Source organism: Phyllostomus hastatus, unplaced genomic scaffold, assembly GCF_019186645.2.
Source record: "Phyllostomus hastatus isolate PE091 unplaced genomic scaffold, TTU_PhHast_1.1 phas_scaffold_501, whole genome shotgun sequence".
In the NCBI taxonomy this organism is placed as follows: Eukaryota; Metazoa; Chordata; class Mammalia; order Chiroptera; family Phyllostomidae; genus Phyllostomus; species Phyllostomus hastatus.
In genome coordinates, this window is record NW_025334033.1 from 27,531,162 (window position 1) to 27,558,019 (window position 26,858).

General features: G+C 46.0%; 2 protein-coding genes across 2 annotated transcripts in view; both read left to right on the forward strand.

The window, feature by feature from the left end:
• USP3 (ubiquitin specific peptidase 3) overlaps nt 1-19,845 on the forward strand; it is a 90,047-nt gene extending 70,202 nt beyond the window's left edge. Inside the window, exons 12-15 of the mRNA XM_045822717.1 lie at nt 12,310-12,428; nt 13,539-13,652; nt 13,808-13,875; nt 16,580-19,845. Coding sequence (XP_045678673.1) covers nt 12,310-12,428; nt 13,539-13,652; nt 13,808-13,875; nt 16,580-16,745 — 467 coding nt within the window. The 3' untranslated portion in view covers nt 16,746-19,845. The remainder of the gene's footprint in view (nt 1-12,309; nt 12,429-13,538; nt 13,653-13,807; nt 13,876-16,579) is intronic.
• A 3,039-nt stretch (nt 19,846-22,884) lies between these two features.
• Nucleotides 22,885-26,629, forward strand: FBXL22 (F-box and leucine rich repeat protein 22). The gene is made up of 2 exons (XM_045822536.1): nt 22,885-23,228; nt 26,112-26,629. The coding sequence occupies exons 1-2, from the start codon at nt 22,894-22,896 to the stop codon at nt 26,455-26,457; spliced, it is 681 nt and encodes a 226-aa protein (XP_045678492.1). The 5' UTR covers nt 22,885-22,893; the 3' UTR covers nt 26,458-26,629.
• The last annotated feature ends 229 nt before the right edge of the window (nt 26,630-26,858 follow it).

A 26,858-nucleotide genomic window follows, 5' to 3' on the forward strand; every position in this document is an offset into this window, starting at 1 on the left:
TTTTCAAATATTGAAAATGGCAATTGTTGCATCCGTGACTGTCAAGGATATGCTGTATCCAGGCGGTCTGCCTCTTAAATATGTGTGCAGATGTGTTTCAAACAAGGACATTTGGGGACAATTAAAAAAGAGTGCAAAGAGGAAAATAAACATATTTTCCTTATATGTCCACTGTCCAAAAATACATGGTGAAGGATATTTTTTTAAAAAAACTGATCTAAAAGCTGTTTTATAAAAGGGCAGCAGTTGCAACTTTTGAGAAAAAAACCTGTTTGTTTCAAACTTATAGAAACCATTACAAATGGGCATTAGGTTTTCAGGAGAGCTTAAGAAGCTTAAAAAACCCCAGGTGGAGATGACTGGTCATCCTCAACGAGTTCAGCTAGGAAGTCTAATGTTCCTTCTCTACTAAAACTCCCTGGCAGCCACCCACGGGCACACTAGTCCTCTGGCCTGATGCTGCTGAGACAGTGGGGCTGCCTCGCTGTCTGGGGCACAGTGGCAGCTGTGGGGCTTTGTCGCAGCTGCACAGAGAGGTGTGAAAACAGAAAGAGAGCTTCTAGAGGCAGCTGGGCCACTGCTTTTTAAATTGAGTGTTCGGAAATCTATGCTCTGCTTGTATTGCTTGTTTGTGAGCTATCTAATGGGGCTTCATTCCATTTCGGTTTATTGCATGGCCTCACACGAAAAGGGGGAGACTCTGGACTATCTTGTGTGTGAATTGGCTGTAGGAGCACTTTGTGGTCACCCTGTATGTTTTAGCCTCTCAGAAAAGTAGAAGGAAAGAAAACACAAAGGAGGAACATGTCTGGGGGAAGGTGAAAAGAACCTCCTTTGAGTTGGGAAGAAGCTGGAAACCAGAAGGTCACTGGAGAAGGGGGGCTTCCTTTGCAGAAAAGGAGTGGGGTGATGCAGGGCTGGGTGCTTCCGCCATTTAGCTATTGTGAATAGTGCTGTTATGAACACAAATGTGCAAATACCTGTTGGACTCCCAGCTTTCGGTTCTTTTGGGTATAGGCCTAGGAGGGGAATTGCTGGATCATAGGGTAATTCTGTGTTTGACTTTTTGAGGAACCATCAAACTGTTTTCCATGGTGGCTGTACCATTTTACACTCTCACCAGCAATGCATGAGGGTTCTAATTTCTCCATGTTCTGGATAACATGTTATTTTCCATTTTTTTTGTTTTAAAAATTATCACCGTCATAATGAGTGTAAAGTGGTATCTCATGGTGGTTTTGATATGCATTTCCTAATGATTAATAAAGTTGAGTATTTTTTCTCATGCATGTTGGCAAACTGTGTATCTTCTCTAAGAGTTTTATGCCTTATGTTTAGGTCTTTGATCCATTTTGAGTTAATTGTTATGTATGGTATTAGGTAAGGGTCCAGCTTCACTCTTTTGTGTGTGAATATCCCGTTTTCCCAGCACCATTTGTTGAAAACACTGTCCTTTGCCTTTTGCATGGGCCTGTTGCTCTTGTCAATAATCAGTGGACTATATATTTAAGGGTTTATTTATAGGCTCTCTGTTCTAGTTCACTGATCTATGTGCCTGACTGTATTCCAGCACCATGCTGTTTTGATTACTGTAACTTTATATTTATAGTGAGTTTTGAAATTAGAAAGTGTTGTGAGTCCTGCAGATTTGTTCTTTTCAAGGTTATTATGGCTAGGTCAGATTCTCTGAGATGCTGTATGAATTTTATAATGGGCTTTTTTCTAAGTCTACAAAAAAAGTGCCATTGAGATTTTGATAGCGATTGCATGGAATCTGTGGGTTGCTGTGGGTGGTGTTGTCATGGTAACAGTAAGGCTCCCATCGCACAACACGGGATGTCTCTCCATGCATTGGTTCTCACAGATTTCTTCAGTGGTTTTCAGTGGACCAGTCTTTTGCTTGGTTAAATGTTATCAGTGAGAATTTTATTATTTTTGATGCTATTGTAAACAGAATTATTTTAATTTCCTTTTTTTGGATTGTTCATTGTTAGTTTATAAAAACAGTGATTGTGTGTTGACTTTATATCCTACAACTGTGCCAAATTCATTTATTCTAATATTAACAGGGCTTTGTTCTTTAATCTTTAGGGTTTTCTACATATAAACTCATGTAATCTGAAGAAATAATTTTACTTTTTTCTTTTTCAATTTGGATGCTTTTTATTTCTCTTTTGTGTCTAATCACTCTGGCTAAAACTTCTAATACTATGTTGAACAGACATGGGGAAAGAGGCATCCTTGTCTAGGTCCCGATCTTAGGGGAAAAGGAGAAAAGGTTTTTCATCCTTTGACCACAAATATGATATTTGCTTTGGGATTTCCTTATATGGTCTTTATCATGTTGAAGAAGTCGCCTTCTTTTCCTAGTTTATTGAGTGTTTTTCTGCTCATTTTTAAATATGGAAAATTCTATTTTTCTATCCTGTACCTCATCCTCACCAACCCTGGCCCAAGGCCGCAGCTTTTTATATGATGTAACAAATACTTGATGATGAAAGTTCCTGTGATTTCAGCTGTAGAACTCACAAGCACCACAGTGATCAGTAAAGGGATCTGAAACACCAGCCAGTCATATCACAGTGTAGTCCGTGCTCTTCACAGCTAGAAATGTGGAACTTGGGAGGCCCCTGAGGACAGCACCACTGAGGGTATGAGATGTGCTTCAGGAAATACAGGGTGGGCGACAGTAGGTTTATAGTTGTTTGTGTGGAAAAGACATGCAGGTTATGACTCTTACAAAAAAGAACAAGTTCTGTGTTTCATGTACTCACAACTGTAAACCTACGTTTGCCCCCCTCTGCACAAGGTCAAAGCCGTGCATACCCTTTCCTAGGAGCCTGCCATCCTTGATATGAAAAAGCTGGTGAGCAGTGTTGCATTTATCAGCTCTGTCAGGACAGAGTTGAAGAGAGAGGAGTCACTGCTCAATGCACGGTGGGAAAGCCTAAAAAAAAAAGTGAGAACGACACTGAGTTGAGGGCAGACAGGTGGGATGCACATTCCAGGTGCTGCGATCAGGGAGCAAGGACATTGCAAAGGTGTGTGGCAGAGAGGGTTCCGTGCAAGGTGGTGAGGTAGAAAAACCCTGAGCTCACCTCCCAAGTACGCACTGAATCTATAGTGAAATATAGAAAAATTTCCTCTGGAAAAAAAACACCACCACTAGCTGAGCAACTCCTGCACATCAGGCAAGTAAGAAGGAAACCACAACTGAAGTGGGTAGGAGAGGCTGAGACAAAATCCCTTCCACCCCTGGCATGGTGACCCACAGTTGAGAGGGACCTAAAACCCACAGCTTCTTCCTGAGGACTGAAGGGTCTGAACCCCATGTCGGGCACTGCAGTTTTTAACATTTGCACCTGAGAGATGAGCCCTCAACTCAGGAGGCCACAGGTAGTGAACTGAGAAATGGCTCTTAAAGGTCTCCTGCAGACTCACCACCCCAGGGCCTAGCACAGAGGCTGATGAGGGAAAAGCCAAAGGCTTTGTGTGAAGGAGGCTCAATTGCTAATCTACAGCAGTTGCTTGAGGGTGGGGCTGCTCTGGGGATGGAGGCTGGCAGGTGCCATCTCCATGCTCTCCCTCTGCCATCCTCTAGAGTGCGAGTGTCTGCAGAGAGGAGCTTTTGCATGACTGGTACCCTGGTGTTGGTGGCTGCTGCCAGAGGACAACTCTCCATGGCCTGTCCTGGGCCAGCGGGGATTCCACCCACAAGTCCCACAGCACTATAACTGAGAGAGAACATTCTTAAATAGCTGCCATCCTCAGGGCACAACAAAAGGCAGCAGACTTAGGAGCTCTTTCTGTGAAAAGCAGCTTATTAGCTTATCTTCATAGCTACAGCCTGAAGGGCAGGCTTCTAATTAAACACACATCTAAGGCCTGACTATAATCCTTCCTGAGACCTCAAAGGGTAGGCGCTATCTTCCTGCTTCCCATCTTCTGTGTTCCAGAGCACCACTCTCTAGGAGGAGAGCTCTTACACATGTCTGGTGCCCCGGATTTTGCAGCTGCTGCCCAGGGGGACCTGCATTCCTGGGCCCTACTGGTCTCTTACAGTGCGATAGTTCTTGGAAGGCTACTGCCTCCACGGCACTGCACAGACCTCAGACTGAAATGCTCCCCCTTTGCCCCAGTCTTTCTTTAAGAGAGGCCTATTTGTGTGTGCTGGGCCGTTGGCCCGAGGGGCAGCCTTCAGGTTTGACGCACACATCTAGGGGCCTACTTAGGTGCCCTCAGGGAGTGTAGCCTGGGTACACCATCTTCGCGCTCCCCTCACCTGCAACAGCTTGCTGGTACCTTCCAGAAGGGAGCTTGTATACTCAGATGGAACTCCATTTTTTCAGCTCCCGGGGACACCTCCAGATCACCTGGCTCTGACAGCCAGCAGGGCTGTGCCTACGGTCCCAGGGGACTGTGTATGTTTTTACACTCTTGAAAAGCTGCTGCCTGAGAGTCTGCCTTCTCTTCAGACTGAATCTAGTGGTCAGTGGAGATCCTCCCCTTTTGGGGCACTGACACGCTTGGCACACTGTCAGCTACTGGGAGTTATTAAAAATAAAACAGGCTGCTTGGACAATCACAGGTTGTTTTGAGAGACAACTGAGAACTAGGGCAGCGTTAAATGTTAAGGTTCATCTCCTACATGAGGCCACTCCCTTCAAGAATGGGAGAGGTGCCTGCTTCATCTAATGCTTAGAAAGCAACACAGAGAATCAAGCAAAATGAACAGAGGAACATGTTCCAAACAAGGGGGGGAAAAAAAACCACCTCAGGGAAAAAAAAAAACACCTCAGAAAAAAACCTTAATGAAACAAAGATAAGTAATTTACCTGATAAAGAGTTCAGAGTAATGGTCAGAAAAATGCTCACCCATATTGGGAGGATGGATGAACACAGTGGGAACTTCAACAAAGAGACAGAAACTGTAAGAGAGTACCAAGTGTAAGCCGCAGAGCCGGAGACTGCAGTAACTGAACTGAAGAATGAATGCATTGGAGGGGCTCCACAGCGGACACGATGACTCAGAAGTATTAGTAAGCTCAGAGAGGCACAGGGATGCACAAAGTCAGAGCAGCAACAATAAAAAAGAATGTCCTGACGAAAATCACAGGCCGACAAATACCCTGATTTAAAAAAGTGAAGATAGCTTAAGGGACTATGAAACGCCATCATGTGGGCTAACATTTACATTATAGTGGCCCCAGAAAACTTATTTGAAGAAATAACGGCTGAAAACTTCCTTAACCTGAAGAAACATATCCAGACCCAGGAATCCCAGAGAATTCCAAAGAAGATGAACTCAAAGAGACCCACACTGAGACACATTGTACTTAAAATGTCAAAAGTTAATGACAAGGAGAGACTCTTAAAAGCAGCAAGAGAAAAACAACTTATGTACATGGGAATCCCCATAGGGACTGTCAGATTTTTCAGCAGAAAATTTGCAGGCCAAAAGGGAGGGGCACAATATACTCAAAGTATAGAAAGAAAAAAACAACAACAAAAACTAAGAGTGCTCCACCCAAGTTGTATATAATACAGAATTGAAGTAGAGATAGTCTTCCAGACAAGTAAAAGCTAAAGGAGTTCACCACCACTAAACTAGCCTTAAAAGTAATGTTACAAGGGGCTTCCTTAAGCTGAAAAGAAAGAGTATTAACTAGCAAGAAAACATATAAAAGTATAATCTCATAGGTAAATGTAAGTATATAGTAAAGGTAATAAGTTCACATGAGGTTAAATGACAAAAGTAGTAAAAATAGCCCTGACAGTGTAGCTCGGTTGGTTGGGCATCATCCTGCAAAGTGAAGTTCAATTCCCTGGCTGGGCACATGCTTAGGATCTGGGTTCAGTCCCCAGTCAGGGTGCAAGTGAGAGGCAACTGATGGATGTTTCTCTCTCATGTCAGTGTTTCTCACTCTCTTTCTCCCTCCCTTCCTCTCTGTCTAGAAATAAACAAAATCTTTATTAAAAAGTAGTAAAAATAGCTATAGCAACCATAATTACCTAAGGAGTACACAAGATAAAAAGATGTAAAATATTATGTGAAACACATAAAACATGGGTGGGGGAGTAAAAATGTAGAGTTTTAGAATACAATCAAACCTAAGTTATCATCTTAAAAGAGACTGTTGTAAATATAAATTGCTATATGTAAGTTTCATGGTAACCAGAAAGCAAAACCTATAACAGATACAGAGATAATGAGGAAGAAATCTAAGAAAAGTCATCAAACCACTACAGAAAGTCATCAAACCACAAATAAGAGAGCAAGAGAAAAAAAGAACAGCGAGGAGCTACAAAACAGACAGAAAACAATTAACAAAATGGTATTTAGTACATACTTATCAATAATTAATTCAAATACAAGTGGACTAAATACTCCAATCAAAAGACACAGTGGCTGAATGGATTTTAAAAAATGACCCATCTGTATGCTGCCTGCAAGAGACTTGCTTCAGCTGTAGGGACACACAGAGACTAAAAAATGAGGGGATGGAAAGATATTCCAGGCAGATGGACACCAAAAGAAAGGCGGGGTATCTGTACTTATATCAGACTAAACAGACTTTAAAACAAAGCCTGTATGTAATAAGAGACTTTGTTTCTGTTCCTAAAGATGGGCATTATACAAGGGGGGACCCCTCCAAAAAAACTAGAATTACCTTCTAAAGGGCAGGCCCCTTGTTGTACAGGTGAGTGTTCTAGGAACCCATCTGCATAAGTGCACCAGCTGGCGTTGTTGTCAGAGGCTGTGTTTGGTTTCAGTGAATTTTTTTTGAAGACTTTTAACACATTTTCATGAGTGATTTGAGCGCACCTGCCCACACCATGCTGAGTGTTCAGCAGTTTTTGACCAAAAATGGCATGACCCCGTGTCCCACCCTCCCTATTCACCTGATCTCACCCTGAGCAACTTTTTTTTTTGTTTTCCTGGATTAAAAAAGTCCTCAAAAGGAAACATTTTGCCGATGTGGAAGAAATGAAAAAATGGCAGAAGCACTAAAAAGTATCAAAATCGACAAGTTCAAAAACTGTTCTGAGCAGTGGTAAAAATTGTCTCAGTGGTGTATCGCATCAAATGGAGAGTACTTTGATGGTGACTGGAGTTTAAACATGTAAGAACACATAGTTTTTTATAAACAATTTCCAGGTCTTTTTGGCACCACCACTCCCTTGTATGATGCTAAAGGAGTCAGTCCAATAAAAGGATACTGTAAATGTACGCCCAGCATAGGGACATCTAAATATATAAAGCAAATATTAACAGACCTGAAGGGAGAGAGATAAATGCCATAGAAGGGGATCTTAATACCCCACTTAGATCAATAGATAGATCATCCAGACAGAAAATCCATAAATAAACATATACCTTAAATGACTCATTAGACCAAATGGACTTTATAGACATATATACAACAGACATTCCATTCAGAAGCAATAATAAACATTCTTCTCAAGCACACGTGGAACATTCCTTAGGGTAGATCATATTTTAGGCCACAAAGCAAACCAATGAACTTAAGAAGACTGAAACCATCATTTCTAACCACAACTGTATGAAACTAGAAAGCAATTACAGGAAGGACACTGGAAAATTCACAGGAATGTAGAGATTAAGCAGCATGCTACTGAACAACAGTGGGTCAAAGAAGAAATCAAAAGAAAAATAAAAAATACCTTGAGAGAAATGAAAATGGAAGTACAAAATGCCAAAACTTGTGGCATGTGGCAAAAGCAGTTCCAAAGGGATATTCAGAGAGATAAATGCCTACTTCAAACACCAAGAAAAATCTCAACCTAACTTTACACCTTAAAGACCTAGAAAAAGACAAATGAAGCCCAAAGTTAGTAGAAGGAAGGAAGGAACAAAAATCAGAACAGAAAAAAAAAATGAAATAGAAACTAAAATGACAACAGAAAGATCATTGACCCTAAGGGCCAGTTCTTTAAAAAGATAAAGCTGACAAATGTTTAGACTCATGAAGAAAAAAAGAAGAGAGGACTAAAGTAAACCAGAAGTGAAAGACATTACAATGGATACCACAGAAATACAAAGAATCATGAAAGCCTCTTAGGAACAATTTTATGCCAACAGACTGGATAACCTAGAAGAAATGGATAAATCTGTAGAAACATACAACCTACCATGACTGAATCATGAAGAAATAGAATATCAGAACAGAACAATTACTAGTAAGGGACTGAATCAGAAATTGAAAACCTCCCAACAAACAAAACTCAAGGAGCAGATGGCTTCATGATGAATCTACCAAACATTCAAGGGGAATTAATACCAATTTCCCTCAAACTCTCACACAAGATAGAAAAGAAGGAAACAGCTCCAAACTAATTTCACAAAAACATCATTACCTTGATACCCGAAGCAAGAAAGAACTCTTCAAGAAAAAGAAAATTACAGGCCAGTGTCTTTGATGAAGATGGATGCTCAAGTCCTAAACAAAATATTAGCAAACCAAATTCAATAATACCTTAAAAGGATCATAACTATGATCAGCTGGGATTTATTTTGGGGATGCGAGGATGGTTCAGTATCCACAATTCCAACCAGTGTGATACACCACATTAACAAAATAAAGCATAAAAATCATATGATACCAGTAGGTACAGAAAAACCATTTTACAAAATTCAGTATCCATTTATGATTTTAAAAAACTCTCAACAAAGTGTGTACAGAGGCCACATATGACAAGCCCACCACAAACATGCTCAGCAGTGAAGAACTGAAAGTTTTTCCTCTAAGATGAAGACAGATGTCTACCTCTGCCACTTTCATTAAATAGTATTGGAAGTCCTAGCCAATTAGGCAAGAAAAAGAGGTAAACGGCACCCAACAGAAGTAAATCTGTTACTATTTGCAGATGACATGATATTATATATATATAGCACATCTTAGAGACTTCCCCCCCAAAATCTGTTAGAACTAATAAATGAATTCAGTACAGTTGCAGAAGACAAAATCAATGTACAAATACTGGTGCATTTCTATGTACTAAGAAACTACCAGAAAGAAAACAAAGAAAATAATCCTAGTTACAATTTCATTAAAAAGAATAAAATACCTAGGAATAAATTTAACCAACACAGTGAAAGACCTGCACACTGGAAACTGTGACCTTAATGGAGGAAACTGAAGATACGTGGGGTGGGGGGAGGTTGTATGCAGGTGGAAGAGGGTATAAGGGGGATAAATGGTAATGAAAAAATACTATAAAGAACTTTAAAAAGTAATAAATATTTTTTCTTCCCCCAAAATTGCAGACACAAATAAATGGAAAGATATTCTGTGCTTATGGATTGTTAGAATAAATATTGTAATGTCCATACTACCCAAAGAAATCCACAGATTCATTGCCACCCCTGTCAAAAAATCTAATGGCATTTTTCAGAGAACTTTAAAACACTCCTAAAATTTGTATAGAACCACAGAAGACTCCAAATAGCTAAAGCAACCTTAAGAAAGAAAAACAAAGCTGGTGGTATCTTGCTGCCTGGTTTGAAACTATACCATGAAGCTATAGTAATCAAAACAGTATGGTATTGGCACAAAAATAGACACATAATCAATGGAACAAAATAAAGAGCCCAGAAATAAACGCATGTATGGACAATTTATGACAAAGGAGCCAATAATATAATGGGGAAAGGACAGTCTCTTTAATAAAGGATGATGAGAAAACTGGACAGCCACATGCAAAAGAATGTAACTGGACCATTATCTTATTCCATACAGCAAAATTAACTCAAAGTGCATTGGGGATTCAGATGTAAGACCTGGAACCATAAAACTCCCAGAAGAAAGCATGGGTGATAAACAAGTGAGACTACAGCACCTTAAAGAGCTTCTGTACAGCAAACAAGATCATCAACATAATGAAAAGGCAACCTACTGAGGGGGAAAATATTTGCAAATCATATATCTGATAAGGGGTTAATATCCAAAATGCATAAAGAACTCACATAACTCAATAGCAAACAAACAAACAACCCAAAACCCACAAACAATCTGATTGAAAAATGGGTAGAGGATCTGAATAGACATCTTCCCAAAGAAGATATCCAGTGACCAACAGTAGGTATGTGAAAAGGTGGTCAGCATCATTAGTCATCAGGGAAATGCAAATCAAAACCACAGTGAGCTATAACCTCACACCCATTAGAATGGCTCTTATCAAAAAGAAAAGAAATAAGTGTTGGTGAGAATGTGGAGAAAGGGAACTCTTGTGCACTGCTGATGGGAATGTAAATTGGTGCAGTCACCATGGAAAACAGTATGGAAGTTCCTCAAAAAATTAAAAATAGAACTATCATATGATCCAGCAGTTCCCTTTCGGGATTACTAGAAGATGAAAACACGAATTTGAAAAGATACCTGCACCCCCATGTTCACTGCAGCAGTTTACAGTAGCCAAAACATGGAAACCACCTACATGTCCACCAGTGGGCAGGTGGGTTAAGAAAATGTCTCACACACACACACACACACACAGAGAGGAATATTATTCAGCCATAAAAAGGAAGCCTTGCCATTTGTGACTGCAGGGGTGGACCTTGAGGGTGTTATGCTTCGGGAAATGAGTGAGACAGAGAAGGCCAAATGCTGTACTATACCATCTGATCTCACTTATATGTGGGATCTACAAACCTCCCCACAAATGCCCCAGTTCATAGATGGAAAGAATAGATTGGTGGTTGCCAGAGGCAGGGTGAAGTGAGTGAAGGGGGTTGAAAGGCACCCACATGCAGTTATAAAATAAGGCTCAGGGATAAAATGTACAGCATGGTGACTGTAGTTAATAATACTATATTGCATATTTGAGAGTTAGTAATAGATCTTAAAAGTTCTAAACACAAAGATTTTGTAGCTATGTATGGTGATGGATGTTAACTAGACTGAGGTAATTATTTTTCAACATATACAATTTTCAAATCATTATGTTGTACTCCTGAAACTAATGTTATGCCAATTATACCTCAATTTTAAAAAAAGAATGTACGGGTCCCCTGGCCACTCCTGCACCTGCTAGACCTTGGCCCCCTAACTCCCCTAGAAGGGGCTCTGCCTTCCCTCTGTCCTGGAAGCCAAGGCTGGCCAAACCTTGGAGCACAGAGACAGTGTTGCTTCTCCTTTTGTAGCTACGTTTGCCCATGCTACCCAGTTCTTCAAACTGAACAGTATCTCGTATAAAGATACATATGTATGGTCTATAAAGATAAGCAAAGAAGTGATTAACACAGAAGTCAGCACTGGCTACTTCTAGGGGGAGAGAAGGGCTTGTGATTTGGAAGAGGCACACAGGAAGCTCCCGCACATGGCCCAGGGGCCTCCCCTGCATGTCTCTAAGGGACGCCACGCACACAAACCCTGGCTCCCCAAGTCCTGGAGAATCCATTCCTTTAACTGAGTGGTGGGCACAAAGGCATTCATATTTTTTCTACAAAGAATACTGTTATTAGTTCTCTACAGAATGATGCATACATTTTATACTGACTTCTGAATAGATGCCTGGCTGCATCAGGAGTCAGCGAACTTTTTCCCTAAGTGGCCAGCTGCGAAAATATTTTAGGCTTTACAGCATGTAAAGGCCCTCGTCCCAACGACTCAGCGCTGCTGTTGTGCGCCAGGGACAGGTGTGGCTCTGTTCCAGCCGAACTTGGCTCACAAAACCAATGGCTGGACATGGCTTGGAGCCACCGTTCACCAAGGCGCACGCACACAGATGTGGTCTGTCCGAGGGCTGCAAGCAGGGTCGGAGTGGAGGGCTCGCTGGACGTACAGTGGGAAGGTCAGTAAGGCAGCCCTCTACACTGTAATCCACGTTTCTCTTCTAGTAAGTCATGGCTGTGAAAACGTTCACTCGAAATCTGACTTTTTTATGTGCTTTGAGAGAAAACTATTGCTTGAACTTTGATTTCATTAGGGCAACACTTTTATCAGAATTATCCAGACTAATTCTTTCATTGACAGCAAACCCAACAATAATGCCATCTGAAAAAAATAGTTCCACCTGTCATTACCTGATCACTACCAGGTGTCAGGCGGGCACTTCCTACGCGTTATTGGTCTCCTTGCAGCAGTTCTTCAAAGTAGGTGTTGCTAATACCACCATTATCCTCACTTTATAACTGCAGAAGGCTGACTTTCCCATGGTCACACACAGCTAATAAAGCCGAGATTCGAGTCCGAGTGTCCAGCTTCAGAGGCCAGCCTCGTTTTCCACAGAACACCACCTCTGGTAAAGGCGCCCTGTGCTAACGTTGCCAAACCGATTTGGTTTCAGATTGTCTTCGCAGTTTTACTGACTTAGAAGAACTTGATGAGACGGAGTTATACATGTGCCACAAATGCAAAAAGAAACAAAAGTCCACTAAAAAGTTTTGGATTCAAAAATTACCCAAGGTAAGTGTTGAGTTTCAAATTATAATGCAATTTCAAGGGAAAGGTGCTCATGGCTGATGAAAAGCAAATTATTTTTGTAACTTGATGTAATCTCTTCTGTATTGGTCTCCAGTGTTTTCAGGAAAAGCTTAATAAACCTTTTGATAATGCAGACCTAAGTGTGTCCCGACCACAATGTCCAGTGTGTGGGGGGAGAGGTGCCCCCACGCCACCACCACGCAATCCTCCCACACCAGCTGGGTGCCCTGCACTTCAGCTTGGTTCTGACACGATCCAGAAGTGACATCTGATGCCACAGGTTAAGGGTCAGGCCCACAAGACCACCCGCCCCTTCAGATGCCAGCCAGAAGCCCAGATTGTTACTTGATGTTTCTGAGCTTCACACTGGAGGCTATCTGGGCCCCCTCTTTGGGCTGCAGACCCCTGTTGTTGTGACTGGCCGTAAATCAGAGATTTCCAAGCCCCCCCCCTTGGGTTCCCTTAATTTGCTAATGAAGCTCACACAACTGAGGAAACCCATTTACTCACTAGATTACTGATTTATTACCACAGATATTAAAGGATACAAATCAACAACCAGATAAAGGTCCCAAACAAAGGATCTTGTTGTTGTGGAGCTGGGTGCCCAGCATAGTGGCACATGGAGCTCTCCCAGTGCTGTCCTCTCGGGGTTTTATGAAGGCCTCATTCCATAGGCACCCCTGCATAACCCAGGCCACTGGCAGTTGATCCCACTTCCACTTCCACTCCTCTCTCCTCTCTCCCCTCCCCTCTCCGAGAACTGAGACAGAGGAGGTGGGACCCTCATCCTGAGCTGGGGTCCCCCTATCACCGCATTAACATAACAAAAGGCATCTTTATCATTCTCATCACAGGAAATTCTAAGTGTTTTAGGAGCCCTTTGCCGGAAGAACTAACACCAAATATAGATTCCATTATTACGAATCATAACTTCACAATAACATACGAGCAGAAGAAAGCAGTATCAAGGACCAGGAGAAAAACTGATAAGCCACCTAAAATATTTGAGGCAGTTAACCAAGTAGTTAAGTTTGACTGAAAGGTAAATTAGGTGTTTGTTTACAATCTTCGTCCTTACTTCTGATCCAGGTGCTATGCTTACATTTGAAAAGATTTCATTGGACAGCATATTTAAGAAACAAAGTTGACACGTATGTAGAGTTTCCACTGAGAGGCCTCGACATGAAATGCTACTTACTAGAGGTAAGGTGGCCCTTCGTTAGCGGAGTGAAAAGGTGGCTCCTCAGTAAAATTTTGTCTTCAGACACAGGATAACAGAGGTCACTGAGGTGGGAGGTACCGATGCCATTGACCGCTGCTCCTAACCCAGCCCTGGGCCCCTCTCCCCTGTTCTGTAGCCGGAGAACAGCGGCCCGGAGAACTGCCTCTATGACCTCGCTGCCGTGGTGGTGCACCACGGCTCCGGGTGAGTGTGCCCCCCGCCCTTGGTTTTGTCCATGTGTCCTTCATACACATTCCTTGACACCTCTTCTTCCCTTCCCCCCATTATCCCTTCCCACCTCCCATCTGGTTACTGTCAGTTTGTTCTTACTTTCAGTGTCTCTGGTTATATTTTGCTTATTTGTTTGTTTTGTTGATTAGGTTCCACTTACAGGTGAGATCATGTGATATTTGTCTTTCACTGCCTGGCTTATTTCACTAGCATAATGCTTTCCAGTTCCATCCATGCTGTTGCGAAGGGTAGGAGCTCCTTCTTTCTCTCTGCTGCATAGTATTCCATTGTGTAAATGTACCACAGGTTTTTGACCCACTCGTTTACTGATGGGCACTTATGTTGCTTCCAGCACTTGGCTTTTGTGAATTATGCTGCTATGAACATTGGGGTGCATAGGTTCTTTTGAATTGGTGATTCAGGGTTCTCAGTGTATAATCCCAGCAGTGGAATCACTGGGTCAAACGGCAGTTCTGTTTTTAGTTTTCTGAGGGAATTCCATACTGCTTTCCACAGTGGCTGCACCAGTCTGCATTCCCACCAACAGTGTGCTAGGGTTCCCTTTTCTCCACATCCCCTCCAACACTTGTTTGTTGATTTGTTTATGATGGCCATTCTTACCAGTGTGAAGTGGTATATCATTGTGGTTTTAATTTGCATCTCTCTGATGCTGAGCATCCTTTCATATGTCTCTGGACCCTCTGAATGTCCTCCTTGGAGAAGTGTCTGTTCAGGTCTTTTGCCCATTTTTTAATTGGGTTGTTTGTCTTCCTGGAGTGGAGTTGTGTGACTTCTTTATATATTTTGGAGATCAAACTGTTGTCTGAGGTATCATTGCAATTTTGCACCACTCTTGAAAATTCTCCCCAAACTCCCTAAAAAATGGATTCAGATACATTAAAGTAAGCGAAGTAGAATTTTCCTTCAATTTTGGTGTGAAAGACCGTTCCTGCGAGGATGTTGTGAAGTGCGCCGAGAAGGCACATAAACGTGGAATGGAGTGTGGTTCCTCTGGGCCCTGCATTCAGAACCCGATCTGCTGTTCACAAAGTCCTGGGTGTTCTTTTCACTCAAGGTACTCCCTTCACCAACTGATGAGGAGGAAATGGAAAGTTATTTAAAACTAACTTCATGCCCTGCATTTTAAAAATACATCTTTTATGTTTATTGAATAATTCTTATTTTCTCCCTCAAAGCTTGTTGTACTTTCTGATTTCTGGTCTGTTTGAGAATGGCTGATTTACCTTCAAACTCGGGCAAGCCATTGCCCACAATGAAAATCCTTTCCCTCAGGACTTTGTGGCCATTGCTACACGACCTCACTGTTCAGAGAGTTATAAACAAGTCCACTGCAAGTCTCTCACTGCTTTCTAGGCAACCTGTTTTTTCTCTTTGGAAGGTTGTAGGATTCTGTCTTTGGACTTAAGAAGTATCATCAGCATCCTGATATGCCCAGGTTGCAGGTTTGATCCCCAGTCAGGGCACATACAAGAATCAGCCAATGAGTGCCATCCATAAGTGAAAAAACAAATCGATATCATTCTCTGATTAATAATTTAAAAAGTTTTTTTTTAAAGAAGTAACATCAGATAGATTCCTGCTATTGTTGATAGGGATAACCTTAGTCTGGTGTCTTGGGTGTCTTCAGCTAACAGAAATGTTTAAGTTCCATGCCATTCTCCATTCTTTCCTCCAGAATACCTGCTAAATGTATAGCAGGTCTTTCACTTACTTTAACTATTCTTTAACGTTTCCCATTTCGTGCTCCTGAAGACTGCTGTGGCCTATTTTGCCTAATCACCAATTTGGGTTACATCTGTATCCAAATTGAAGATTAAGCTCCTCCATGAATTTTTATGTTGTGGAGGTCACACTTTTCTCAAAACTCTTCCATTACAGCCTATTCATGTTTTATGGCTGCAGTATCTTCTTGAAACTATTGGTACCAATTAAAATTTTTAAAGTTCTGTGTTTTTTTGCATTCAACTCAGTGGTTAATGACTGTTTTTCCTACCACTTCTCTTTCATGCTATTTTTCTCCTCTCATGACTGATGATTTTTGGTTGTTTACTCAGAATCATAGTAAATGATGAAGCTGATCGTTGCTGGTCAATGGTGAGGGTTTTTCTAGCGGTTGTGGAGGTGTCTACCACATGTGCAGGCTGTCCTGCCCAGGGGGGCTGACTCCAGGGCTCCAGCGAGAGTGGGTGGGTCCTGCCCATAGAGAAGAGCCCTCCATGGCCAACGAGGGGGAAGGTACGTTCTTGGGGCCTGGTTGCTTTCCTCAGGTCGGTTGCCCCAGCAAGACAATGATGGGAAACCTGGTTCTCAGGTGCTCATGTTTCCATACGCCTTGACCTGCGCTTGTTAGGGTGAGAGTTACTCAGCTGTTCAGTTTCTCCCTTCACCCAGCACCACGCGAATATGCCTCTGTGTTCTAGAAAACTGGCAGTTTCTAGTCTGTTGATGGTACTCTTCCCTGTTTTCCAACGTCCACATATTCCTTGTCATTTCAGTAGGTTTTGAGGAAGATAAACATGTGAGCTCAATAAACCCTCTTAAACCACAATTCTCTAGGATTTATTCCAATACTGATTGTAATTTATTGTCTAACAAATTATACGGCTGCACTGGTCCTTCTGTGATTTTCTTCAATCTTTTGACTTTCTCCGTACAGAGTCGGTTCTGGACATTACACAGCATACGCAAAGCATGAAGGTCGCTGGTTCCATTTCAACGACAGCACTGTGACACTGACTGATGAGGACACCGTCGTGAAGGCAAAGGCCTACATCCTCTTCTATGTGGAGCGCCAGGCCAAGGCTGGCTCGGACAAACTTTAATACCTCCTTGAAATAGCTATTCGTCACTATACCGGACAAACATTTCCAATGTTCCGTAAATACTTGATCCGAGATTAATTTCATTGTGCACTTTTCAATTTCCTATTTTGGGTTTAGTTTTATTTGTCAATGGTAGTGATTTACTGAACATGGGCACCAACTAATTTTTTTTTTAGTTCTACCAGAAAACCTCAGCAGATATTTTGATTTGCTGCTTTAGTTGTAATAATTCAGTTTTTATATGTAGTTCCAAGAACTTAGTTCTATTTGACTTTTTTATATTAATGTTTCAGTTCCCACTTTGAGGCACATTTACATCAACGCTCTGTTACTCTCACATGCCGAAAGCAAGATGCGTTCCCGATCATGAAGAACAGCACGGCTGCCTGCTGCCTTTTCACAGCTGTGCTGGGGGTCGGGTGACTCCGAATCAAGAATCTTGTGTGTGTGTAACTTGTGCCCCACGAGGTTTCAGTGACTACTCAGTAATCCTTCCTTAGGCTTGTCAAAGATAACGGGGGGTGCCATTGTTAAGTAGACCAGGTAACCACCGATGCCCTTGGCATCTCTCAAGGCTGCTGTTCACCAGCACTAACTAAATAAATTTGTTGGTTCCGTGGTATCTGTACTGCAAATTCAAAAATTACTGTTGGTTTTTTTGGTTTTGAGGTATTTTTATGTGGGTTTTAATAGAGAAGGTAGGACTACAGAAAGTCCAAATGAGACCCAACACATGTAGAGTTTAAAAAATTCCGTGACTCAGCTGTGCGGTGCAGGTGTCGCCGGTGAGGGGCAGCCACAGGTATTCTGCTCTCTGCATCGGTGTCCGGCGCCCTCACTCACTGCAGCGCAGGGCGCAACTGCGTGTCCACTTTAGTCTCATTCCCTGCTTGGCCTTTCAGGGTGGAGATGCTGACCCCCAGAGTTTATTTTGACCATCACCTACGCCTCAGGTCACACTGTGGGGCCTGCTTCTATAGAAGGAAATGAGAATCTTTATTGTCCAAGGTTTTCCAAACTCACTGGCCTATCCTGATAGCAGGGCAAGATGAAATGTTCTCCCTTTGAAAAAGTAGTTTCTATTTCTTAGTAGTGTGTTTTTAAATTGTTTACAAGAAAACTAGGTAAAAGCATTATTTAGATTTAACTGAAATTGAAATTTGAAACTAGAATCCCATACATTAAGTCCCACATTTTCTCAGAGCAGACCACAAATGCTAACCACTTATGTTTTGTTTTTTTTTTTTAAAGATCTAATTGGCTTTACTCAACAGTTCGTGAATTGGGCAGCATCCCATCTAGCAGAGAGAAGGGAGCTCCCATCAACTTTAACACTTTAACTTTACTAGGAGCAAAATGAAATCATGCTCAGCCTTGTCCTACCCAATGTGGTGGTCACTACCCACAAATTTCATTAAAATCAAATAAATGTAAGAACTCGATTAGTTCTTCAGCCACACGTTTCAAGCACTCGACAGCCACATGGCAGAGTACTGCACAGATCTAAGACGTCTCAGTCAACACACAGAGATTTCTCCGACGGTGCTGGTCTCGATTTTCACTCCAGAGAAAATAAACCTCTGCTGTCATGTTTAGGTCTTACAATTTAGAAGATAATTAAGAGGGGAACATTTATTTAAAATAGTTAACAAAAAATAATAACGTGGTTCAGTATGTTAAATTATACTGTGTGAATGATATGAAATTGTCAAATTTGACTGGTTTTGATTGACAAAAACAACAGCGTCACTCAGTGTGGTCTAATACATTTGACACGTGAACACCACTCCTGTGACCTTGCCAGGTGTCTCCTATGAATCAAGGCTCTTTTGCTTTGGAAGGTACACAGCTGTCACTTCTAACATGCGCGCTGAGATCGTGAGTCTCTGAAGGGGCAGCTGTTACGACTTCAGCAACAAAGCTTTGGGCAGTGCTGATGGTGGTGGAGAAAAGCTGTCTTTTTATGCCGGGTGGAGCTTACCCACGGACTGGACGGCTTTGCTGCCTGGGGAAAGTGGTCCTCAGGCAGGCAACTCTGCTGGCTTAAGAGATGAACACATCTCCTCTTCGAGTTTTTGTAGTATTTTTATTGCTTGATTTTTCTTATGAAGAAATGTCTGAATATCATGAAGGCTCTTCGGAAAGTGATTGGATCCATTTGAATCATGCACTTGAACACATGTAAATGTGCCTAACTGTATTTTAAAAACTTAACTGTGTAGCCTTATCACACCTATTTTAAAAGCTGACCTTTTTGTGCTCTTCAGGGCTTTTCCCTCGTGCCACGCTTTCTCCGGCACGAGTGCGGCTTCTTGCTCGGAGCACCCGTGCCGAGGCAGGGCCTCACGCCGGGTCTCGGGCTCCTTGGACAAGGAGACTTTCTCAGAAGTCCTCCCACGTGGGTGGGTGACAGAAACAGTTTGTGGCAACACAAATCTCTCTCCATGGTGGAGAAACCTTTGCTTATCCACTGTATTCTACTCAGTGTCTAGTGATGACAAATGTAATGGAATTAAACCAGTCAAGTGTACTGGCCCTGGTTGAATGTTAAATGTGTATCTCACCTGTGGAACCTACTCAGCAGCTTGGTTTCTGGGGTCGGGGACATATTTATTTCTTAAAGCCAAACCTCCCTTTCATCGGTCTAGTGTACATAAGTCTACTTAGATGTACTTACCCCACCTTCAACCCCCCACCACCCCCTAAATGCTCTCATGTCCCCTCTGTTGCTGAAGGGGCCTCCCGTCAGGCCCTGGAAGAGCTCAGGAGCAAGGTCTGTTCCGCAGCTGGGGCCTGTCCCAGGCATGGCCCAGAGGCGGTGGCAGGCGGGGCGGCGTGCTGTGGTGCGGGGTCTCTGTGTGGCCTCACCGGCGCAGCCCTTCCCCTCAGGTCTGAGTGCAGCGGGCTCCAGACCGCCCTGCCTTCCGCAAGCGTTGGTTGTGCCGTGATGTAATCGTTTGCCATTAGAGCCTAGTCTGTGTGATGCTGAGAGGATTAATTGTGCCAGTGACCGATTTCGTTGAAGTTGTAATCACACCCTTTTCTGTTTCACCAGCCTGAACTGATTTATGGGAAGTATCATTAAAAGTCTGGTCTCTTTCCTTTTGACTATTATTTCCGAACACCTTTCAGTGGAGCCAACTAAACAACAACATCCTCAAGCTCGAGCCTTGTCAGTCAGTCACCAGGAGGTAAATTCCTGCAGAACCCTCACCATCCAGGGCTGCTGGTGTGCGAGGCCTGGATGGAGTGGCCTGGAGGGCCAGGGTGGTGGCGGGGAGAGGACCTCGGGGGCCTGCTGTTGGGCCCGAGGGAGCTCACCGTTGGGAATGAAGTCACCCCATCTGTCCTGGTGCCAGCTGGCCTTATAAAAACGAGGCCAGCTGACTTCCCTCCCAGCTGGACTCTACCCTGAGGAACCAGGTTTGGGGCTCTGAGCAAAGGATATTGGGCTTCTTTTAAAGTGAAACAGGCAGGTGAGAGCTGTTAAAAAGGAACAGTAAGCTTTATAGTAAGCTCCTATATGCTACCTCTCTGCCCCCATGTCCACTGCAAACAGAAAAATCAGAAACCACCCTGTGTCTACACCCATGGTTTTCCTGTTACTTACCTGTTCCCATCAGTCTTCTAAAAAACTACATGCAGCAGTGAACACACAGATACAGATGATGTATCACGGAACTACACACCAGAAACTAACACCATTTTGTTAACTAGTGTCACCCCGGTAAGTTAAAAAGGAAAAAATAAAAAAATAAATGAACCTGAAGAGGTAGGTATCTGCAGTCCAAACACTTTTAAAATCTCACCCAAGGATATGTTTATTGATTTTGAGAGAGAGAGGAAGGGACACAGAGAAACATCGCCTGGTCACCTCCTGTCTGCGCCCAGACCAGGGATGAAGCCCTCAACCTTTTCTGTACACGGGGACAAGGCCCCGCCTGAGCCCCCCAGCCAGGGCAGCAAGTGCCTGTGCAGCCGCTAGTCCCGCATCACACGTTCCCTTCTGCAGCTGTGCGCTGGTCAGAGGCACTGCAGCTGCTGTTTTTGCAGCCAAGGGGCCAGGCTCCCCACAGGCGCAAAGGGGCGGTGCTGCGCCTATCAGCCCCGCCCCCCCCCCGCCCCGCCCCCCCCCCGCCCCCCCCCCGCCAGCCAGACCCCTCCCTGCCGACATGGGCCCACCCGGCATTCTGGACACTTCTTTAAGCCCACCCAGAGGAGCGGCAGGGGTCTAGGCTCTACACGGTCACCCTGCCAGGGCTCTGCTGTTCAGCAGGGCTATGGGAGTGCAGGCTGGAGCCACGACAAACCAGGATGACTCTTCGTAGGGGCCAGTGTGCTCACACGGCTCTGCCTTTTAAGCGGACTGAGCCAGGGGTCAGTCTTCTGAGAGCCGGTTTGGAAAGGCCTTGTGAGGGGAGGTGGAGATGCCGAGGCTTTCTGCGAGACCCACCGTGCTGCTGCGGCGAGCCTTCTGAGTGGAGTGCAACCAGAGCCCAGAGAAGAGCTCCGGCTGTCATTTTGAACAGTTAAAATGATGACTCTGAAATACTAGCTAGTCACCCTTTTCTTGAGAAAAGCTTTTAGCTTTCTTTTTTGCTGATTTGTTTTGAAGAAAAGCCACCCTGTCTACCCGCCCCCGGCAGTCTTGGGGTAACCCAGGCCCAGAGACACCTGGACAGGCCTTCTGGAGCACGGGGTGGCAAGAACGGCCCCTTTCCTTCCTGAGCCGCCTTCGGCTCTTAGAGGCAAAGTGGCCCCAGGCCTGACCCAGGCATAGTTTCTGAAGAGAGTCCAGCATGGTTCCTCCATCCCTGTTACTCCACACAACTGGAAACAAAGTGTTCTCATTCCTTTCAATTCCAATGAAAAGGAAGCAGGAAGAAAGGTAACCCCTGAGGTGCTTGCTGGTCCAGCAGGGGAAACACTCCCGCCTGCACAGGCAGATGCCGATTTACTGGCAGTATCCCCCAAACCAGCCCACCCACCCGCCAGCCGCACACAAAGCCAGGCCTTCAGAGCAGGGGAATCCCCATAGGACCCAGGGTAGGCTTGGGATTCAAGCAAGCAGCTTTAGGAAATAGATCCATGTATTGTGAAATCTCAGTTCCTTCAGAAGGGGAGAACTTAGGGATAAGACTTGCAGGCGACTTGCCAAGAGGCATTGAAGGCATTCCTGAGGACGGTGTGTGGCTGGCTTGAAAAGCAGGCTTAGATTAAAGTACTTTAACTTAAAATTGTTTCAATAAGTTTTGTAGGAAGAGCTACCTCGTCCGTCCTGACATTTTGGGAAATATAGGCTAGATACAGCAGGGCACATTAGAAAAAGGTAAAGCAAGAAAATTGAAAGCATGACATGTTCATGGAAGAAATTGCAAATATAATCTACTTAAGATAAAGCTTGGGTGGGTGCAGGTGGAAGAGGGTACGGGGAGGGGGTGGTGGGGATAAATGGTGATGGAAAAAAGTAAAATAAAAATCTTTTATGGAACAGTTGGGAGGCAGCTGGGAGGCCCAGGAACTCCCTCTGCCTGTGGAGGGCCGCAGGGTTTGAAGGCAGCTCAGCCCAGCCTGGAGAAACCATCCCCGCAGAGGGAAAACAGGAGAGAGGTTACCCGTGGCTTCCGCTTACAGCTCTGAACACAAAACTGTCACCCTTAGCTCTTCACAGACAACAGGTTTCTTCCTACTAAGAGTGGGGCGAGAGACCTGGACTGATGTACAGCACCAGAAAGAAAAACAGACACTATGTACAATTAGAGCCTCTCCCATGGGCAGAGCCTACAAGCCCAGACAGAGGTGGACTGGCTAGCCACCTAGAATGAAAATGCCTTGGGAAAAGCCAAATGAGCTCGTTGTTGAACGCCATTGTCTGCTGAAAGGAAAAGAAATCCCTTTTAAGGAAAATATTTAACTTCTATAGGCTGCTTTTCTGCCAGGATTTCCAATTCCTCTGAACATAAGCCGAGACACAGACTGCTGCACGAACGTCTGGATCCGGCCCCCTCCCAGCTCCAGCACCAGTTGTTAGCCCAAAATAAACCCCATTCCACAACCATATATGTCCACCAGCCTGGAGCTGGGGAGGAGCAGCAGGAGGCAGGTCAGGTCCCTGGGCTCGGGCCACACTCCACGGCCACTGCGCACCATGCACATCACCCAGCTCAACCGTGAGTGCCTGCTGCACCTCTTCTCCTTCCTGGACAAGGACAGCAGGAAGAACCTTGCCAGGACCTGTACCCAGCTCCAGGATGTGTTTGAGGACCCCATGCTCTGGCCCCTGCTGTACTTCCGCTCCCTCACTGAACTCAGGAAGGACAACTTCCTCCTGAGCCCTGCACTCAGGAGCCTCTCCATCTGTTGGCACTCCAGCCGCGTGCAGGTGTGCAGCATTGAGGACTGGCTCAAGAGCGCCTTCCAGAGGAGCATCTGCAGCCGGCATGAGAGCCTGGTCAACGACTTCCTCCTCCAGGTGTGTGACAGGTAGGTCGCCTCCTGAGCAGTGCTGGCACTGGCACCCAGAGCTCTGGGAGGCTTCTGGGGGTCAGGGAAGGGCAGCAGCTCACAAGACCAAGATGGCCCTGCCTCAGAGATCCTCAGACTGGGCCCCATACCCTCCAGGCCCATCCACAGTACAGTCCCCAGGAGATGGATAAAAGCATAGGGAGACAAGCTCCTCTTAGCCTCACAGGCCCTGGAGCAGAGAGGAAGCACTAGGCTTCAGCAGTCGCTGTCCTTGGGGCAGCTGTCCTCCCTGGCAGCCGTTAAGCGCTGGGTGGGTCCAGCTGGGCATGGACTTTCGAGGTCAGACCCCACAGAAAGATTTCTAGGTTCAGCGATCAGCTCTCTCCTCCACTCCCCTTCTAGCAAACAAGCCCCAAGGCTTGAGAACTGCAGCTGAGGAAGGAGAGCTGGGTGTTGGGGGTCAGCTGCACTCAGGGTGGGGGCGGTGACACCTGGTCACCGCTGCCTCTTTAGAGACTTGCTACTCTTCACGGTTATCCCAGGGTAGGGTGTTTTAGCCTGATTTTTGAAATGAGCAAACCAAACCTCTAGGAGATCATGGGGTCTGCCCACAATCTAGGATTCAGATTTTGGCAAATGAAAATTCAAGACATCCCATTTAATTTGAATTTCAGATAGGGTTTTTTTTTGTTATAAATATGTCCAAATACACCCTGTATTTGATATGTCAATCACAGAGGCTAAGCCGCCAGCCAGGCCCCCACCCTGGTCGGAGCCTCCCGCCTAGAGCAAGAACGCCGACTTCCTCCGGCAGGCTTCTGCCGAGCCTCTCTTCGGCCAGGCGTCCGTCCTGCCTGTCAGGAGAGGTGCCCCTTGGCTACTGACCAGCGAGGCTTGGCCAGCTTGCTGCCCCCCAGGTGCAACAGCTGCTGTTTGCTGGCAGCGTGACTGGACTAGAATAGTGTGATAACATCACCTTTCTTTTCTGAAGGCAGTAGGAAGAAATCGAGATGGGCCTGGGATGAGGCCCTGCTGGCCAGGACACGTTTATGGGTCTAAACAAGGCCCAGGAATCGGACTGGAGGGAGACATGTTTGGGGCCGAAGGCTTGCCCTGAGGTTGTTCCGGTGTTGGCTGTGAGGGAACCAGATTTAATCCCCCAAACCAGCAGGGTGTGGAACGGGCCTCCCAGGCCGCTGTCCGGCTGCAGCGAGGACTGCCCTGCCCATGGCAGGGACCATGCAAAGGGCTGGCCCGTCAGAGTTCTGATCCAAGTCCCCCAGTTCTGCTATGGTCCGACCATGGGACCCTAACCCAAATATTTGAACTTCCAACCTCTTTTTTTCATCTGTAAAGTGAGACAAATCACCTGTCTCACAGGCAGTGAGGATTAAATGACACAGTAGCACTGGCACACAGCAGGTACCAATAAAAATCAAACCGGGTTGTGTGGGCAGTCAGCTGGGGGTGCAGGTGAGGAACAGCTGTGGCTGGCTGGGTGGGGAAGGAGTTGGCTCTTTCTGTCTCTGGTTTCTTCCGGCATCAGAATTATCCTGAAGGTCCTTAAAGGATCACTCAGCACCCTTGGAGCTAAATACCTAATCCTTACAACGACCCTGAAGACAACAATTTCTTCCACTTGACAGACAAGCAGGTGGCCCTGCATGGTTCAGGCCTTTGCCCTGGCTCAGACAGACAAATATGCAACAAGCAAGTCCTTGAGCTCTCTGGGCCAGTTTCTTCATCCACAAAACTGAGGGTGCAGAGGTGATAGGAAGACTGAGGAAGGCAGGAGAAGGCGGGAGGACAGCATGGGTTGTGTGAGAAAATGTGGCTCCGCACAGCTACTCTAGTTCCTTACCCCATGCCCCTGGCGCAGGGGCCAAGCTGGCCCAGGCAGGCGCAGTCAAGGGGCTGAGGGGAGGCTGATGGGGAAGGGACAGGGACCACCCCCATCCCCAAACTCCTGGTTCAGACTCCAGCTCCCTCTGGTTACAGGGGGCCAAGGCCTGTGCCCACCATAGCAGTCTGGTTTTGTTTACTCCCAGGAGAGGGTTACAACCACCTATGAAAGGCTCTTTACAGCCCAAATCGAAATCTTCACAACCGCGCTGGCAGGCATTTCTCCCTTGCCACTACCCCACCAGGCAGTGGGCTCAGTGACTTGGCCAAGGTCACACTGCAAATCGGCCCAGACCAACTTTGCTCAAGGTCTTAGGGCAGAGGGGCCTCCAAGCGTCTAGATAAGCTACTCCCGGTCCCTGGCTGTTCTCACCCTGGGTCTGGTTCCAGCTACCTCCGGTTCCGATCCTCTGCAGTGTGGGGTGCCAGCGGGAATGCGGTAACCGCCTCGGTCATCGGAGCTGAAACCAGGGCTTTAGAACCCAGAGCTCCCCACCCCTTCCCCTCCTCAAGAGTAGGAGTGGGCCTGTCTCTAGGCCACCCCACAGGAAACCCTTCCTCCCCGGCTCCCCGCCTGCCAGGATCGTCGGGGCCTCGGCTGGAGGGTAGACTGGCGCGGTCCGGTGGTCGTGGTCACCACACGCCCCACTTCCCTGGCACCACCCAAGGCAACAAATGAGAAGATCCAAAGAAAGTACAGTTGTCACTCCTGAAACCAGCATCCCCTCTGTCCCAGAAGGATCAGGGCTTGGGTTCCCCACTGGGGGCTCAGGACCCACGCGGATTATGGTGCCACGAGGGGAAATGCGACAGAAGCTCTGGTTCAGATCCTAGCCGCCTCAGCGCAGGCAGTAACTTCCTCAAACTCGCTGGGCCCGTTCCCGCTCCGTAAACCGCGGAGGGCCCTGCACCGCCCCCCACGGCTGCTCGGAGGACGACCGGCCCCGGGCTCCTGCATGGTCGTGGTCAGAGCCCGCTGTTACCGCGTTCTCTCTGCAGGTGCCCTAACCTGGAGTCCGTCACGCTGTCTGGGTGTGGCCACGTCACCGATGACTGCCTGGCTAGACTACTACGGTGCTGTCCGCGCCTGCGCACGCTGCGCCTGGAGAACTGCGCACGCGTCACCAACCGCACGCTGGTGGCCGCAGCAGCGCATGGGCGCGCGCTGCAAACACTGCACGTAGACTTCTGCCGCAACGTGAGCGCGGCCGGCCTGCGCCGCCTGCGCGCCGCGTGCCCCCACCTGGCTCTACACGCCGAGCACAGTGCAACCATGATCCCGGACCAGCCACCGCGCTGCCTGCTGGCGCCGGGCCCCGCCCTTCGCAAGCTGCTCCCGCGCTAGGCCGCTGGGTCGAGGAAGGGCACTGGCTACGGCCTGGGTCCAAAGGAGTAACCGCAGCTCCTCCGCCTCCCAGACTGTCGCCACATCTTCTGAGCCTCAGTTTTCCTGTTTGCAAAATGGGGATACGAATGTCTACCTCACACTACGATTTTATATCCAGGATGAATGCGAAGTTAAATGATCTGGTACTTGGAAAACACTCGGGTAGTTCTCACTAAACACCAGCACTTTTCCCATCCCCTTTTGGCAGCAGTGGGAGGCGCCTATATCCTCCGGGTCCCGTGACCGCCCTCAGGCGTCTAAGCCTACGGGAGACAATGGCCACCCAAGCTGGCGGGCTGCTCTGGGAGCGAAGCTGGCGCGCGCCGGAAGGGTCGGGTCTCCAGGCCAGCAGCGGCCAG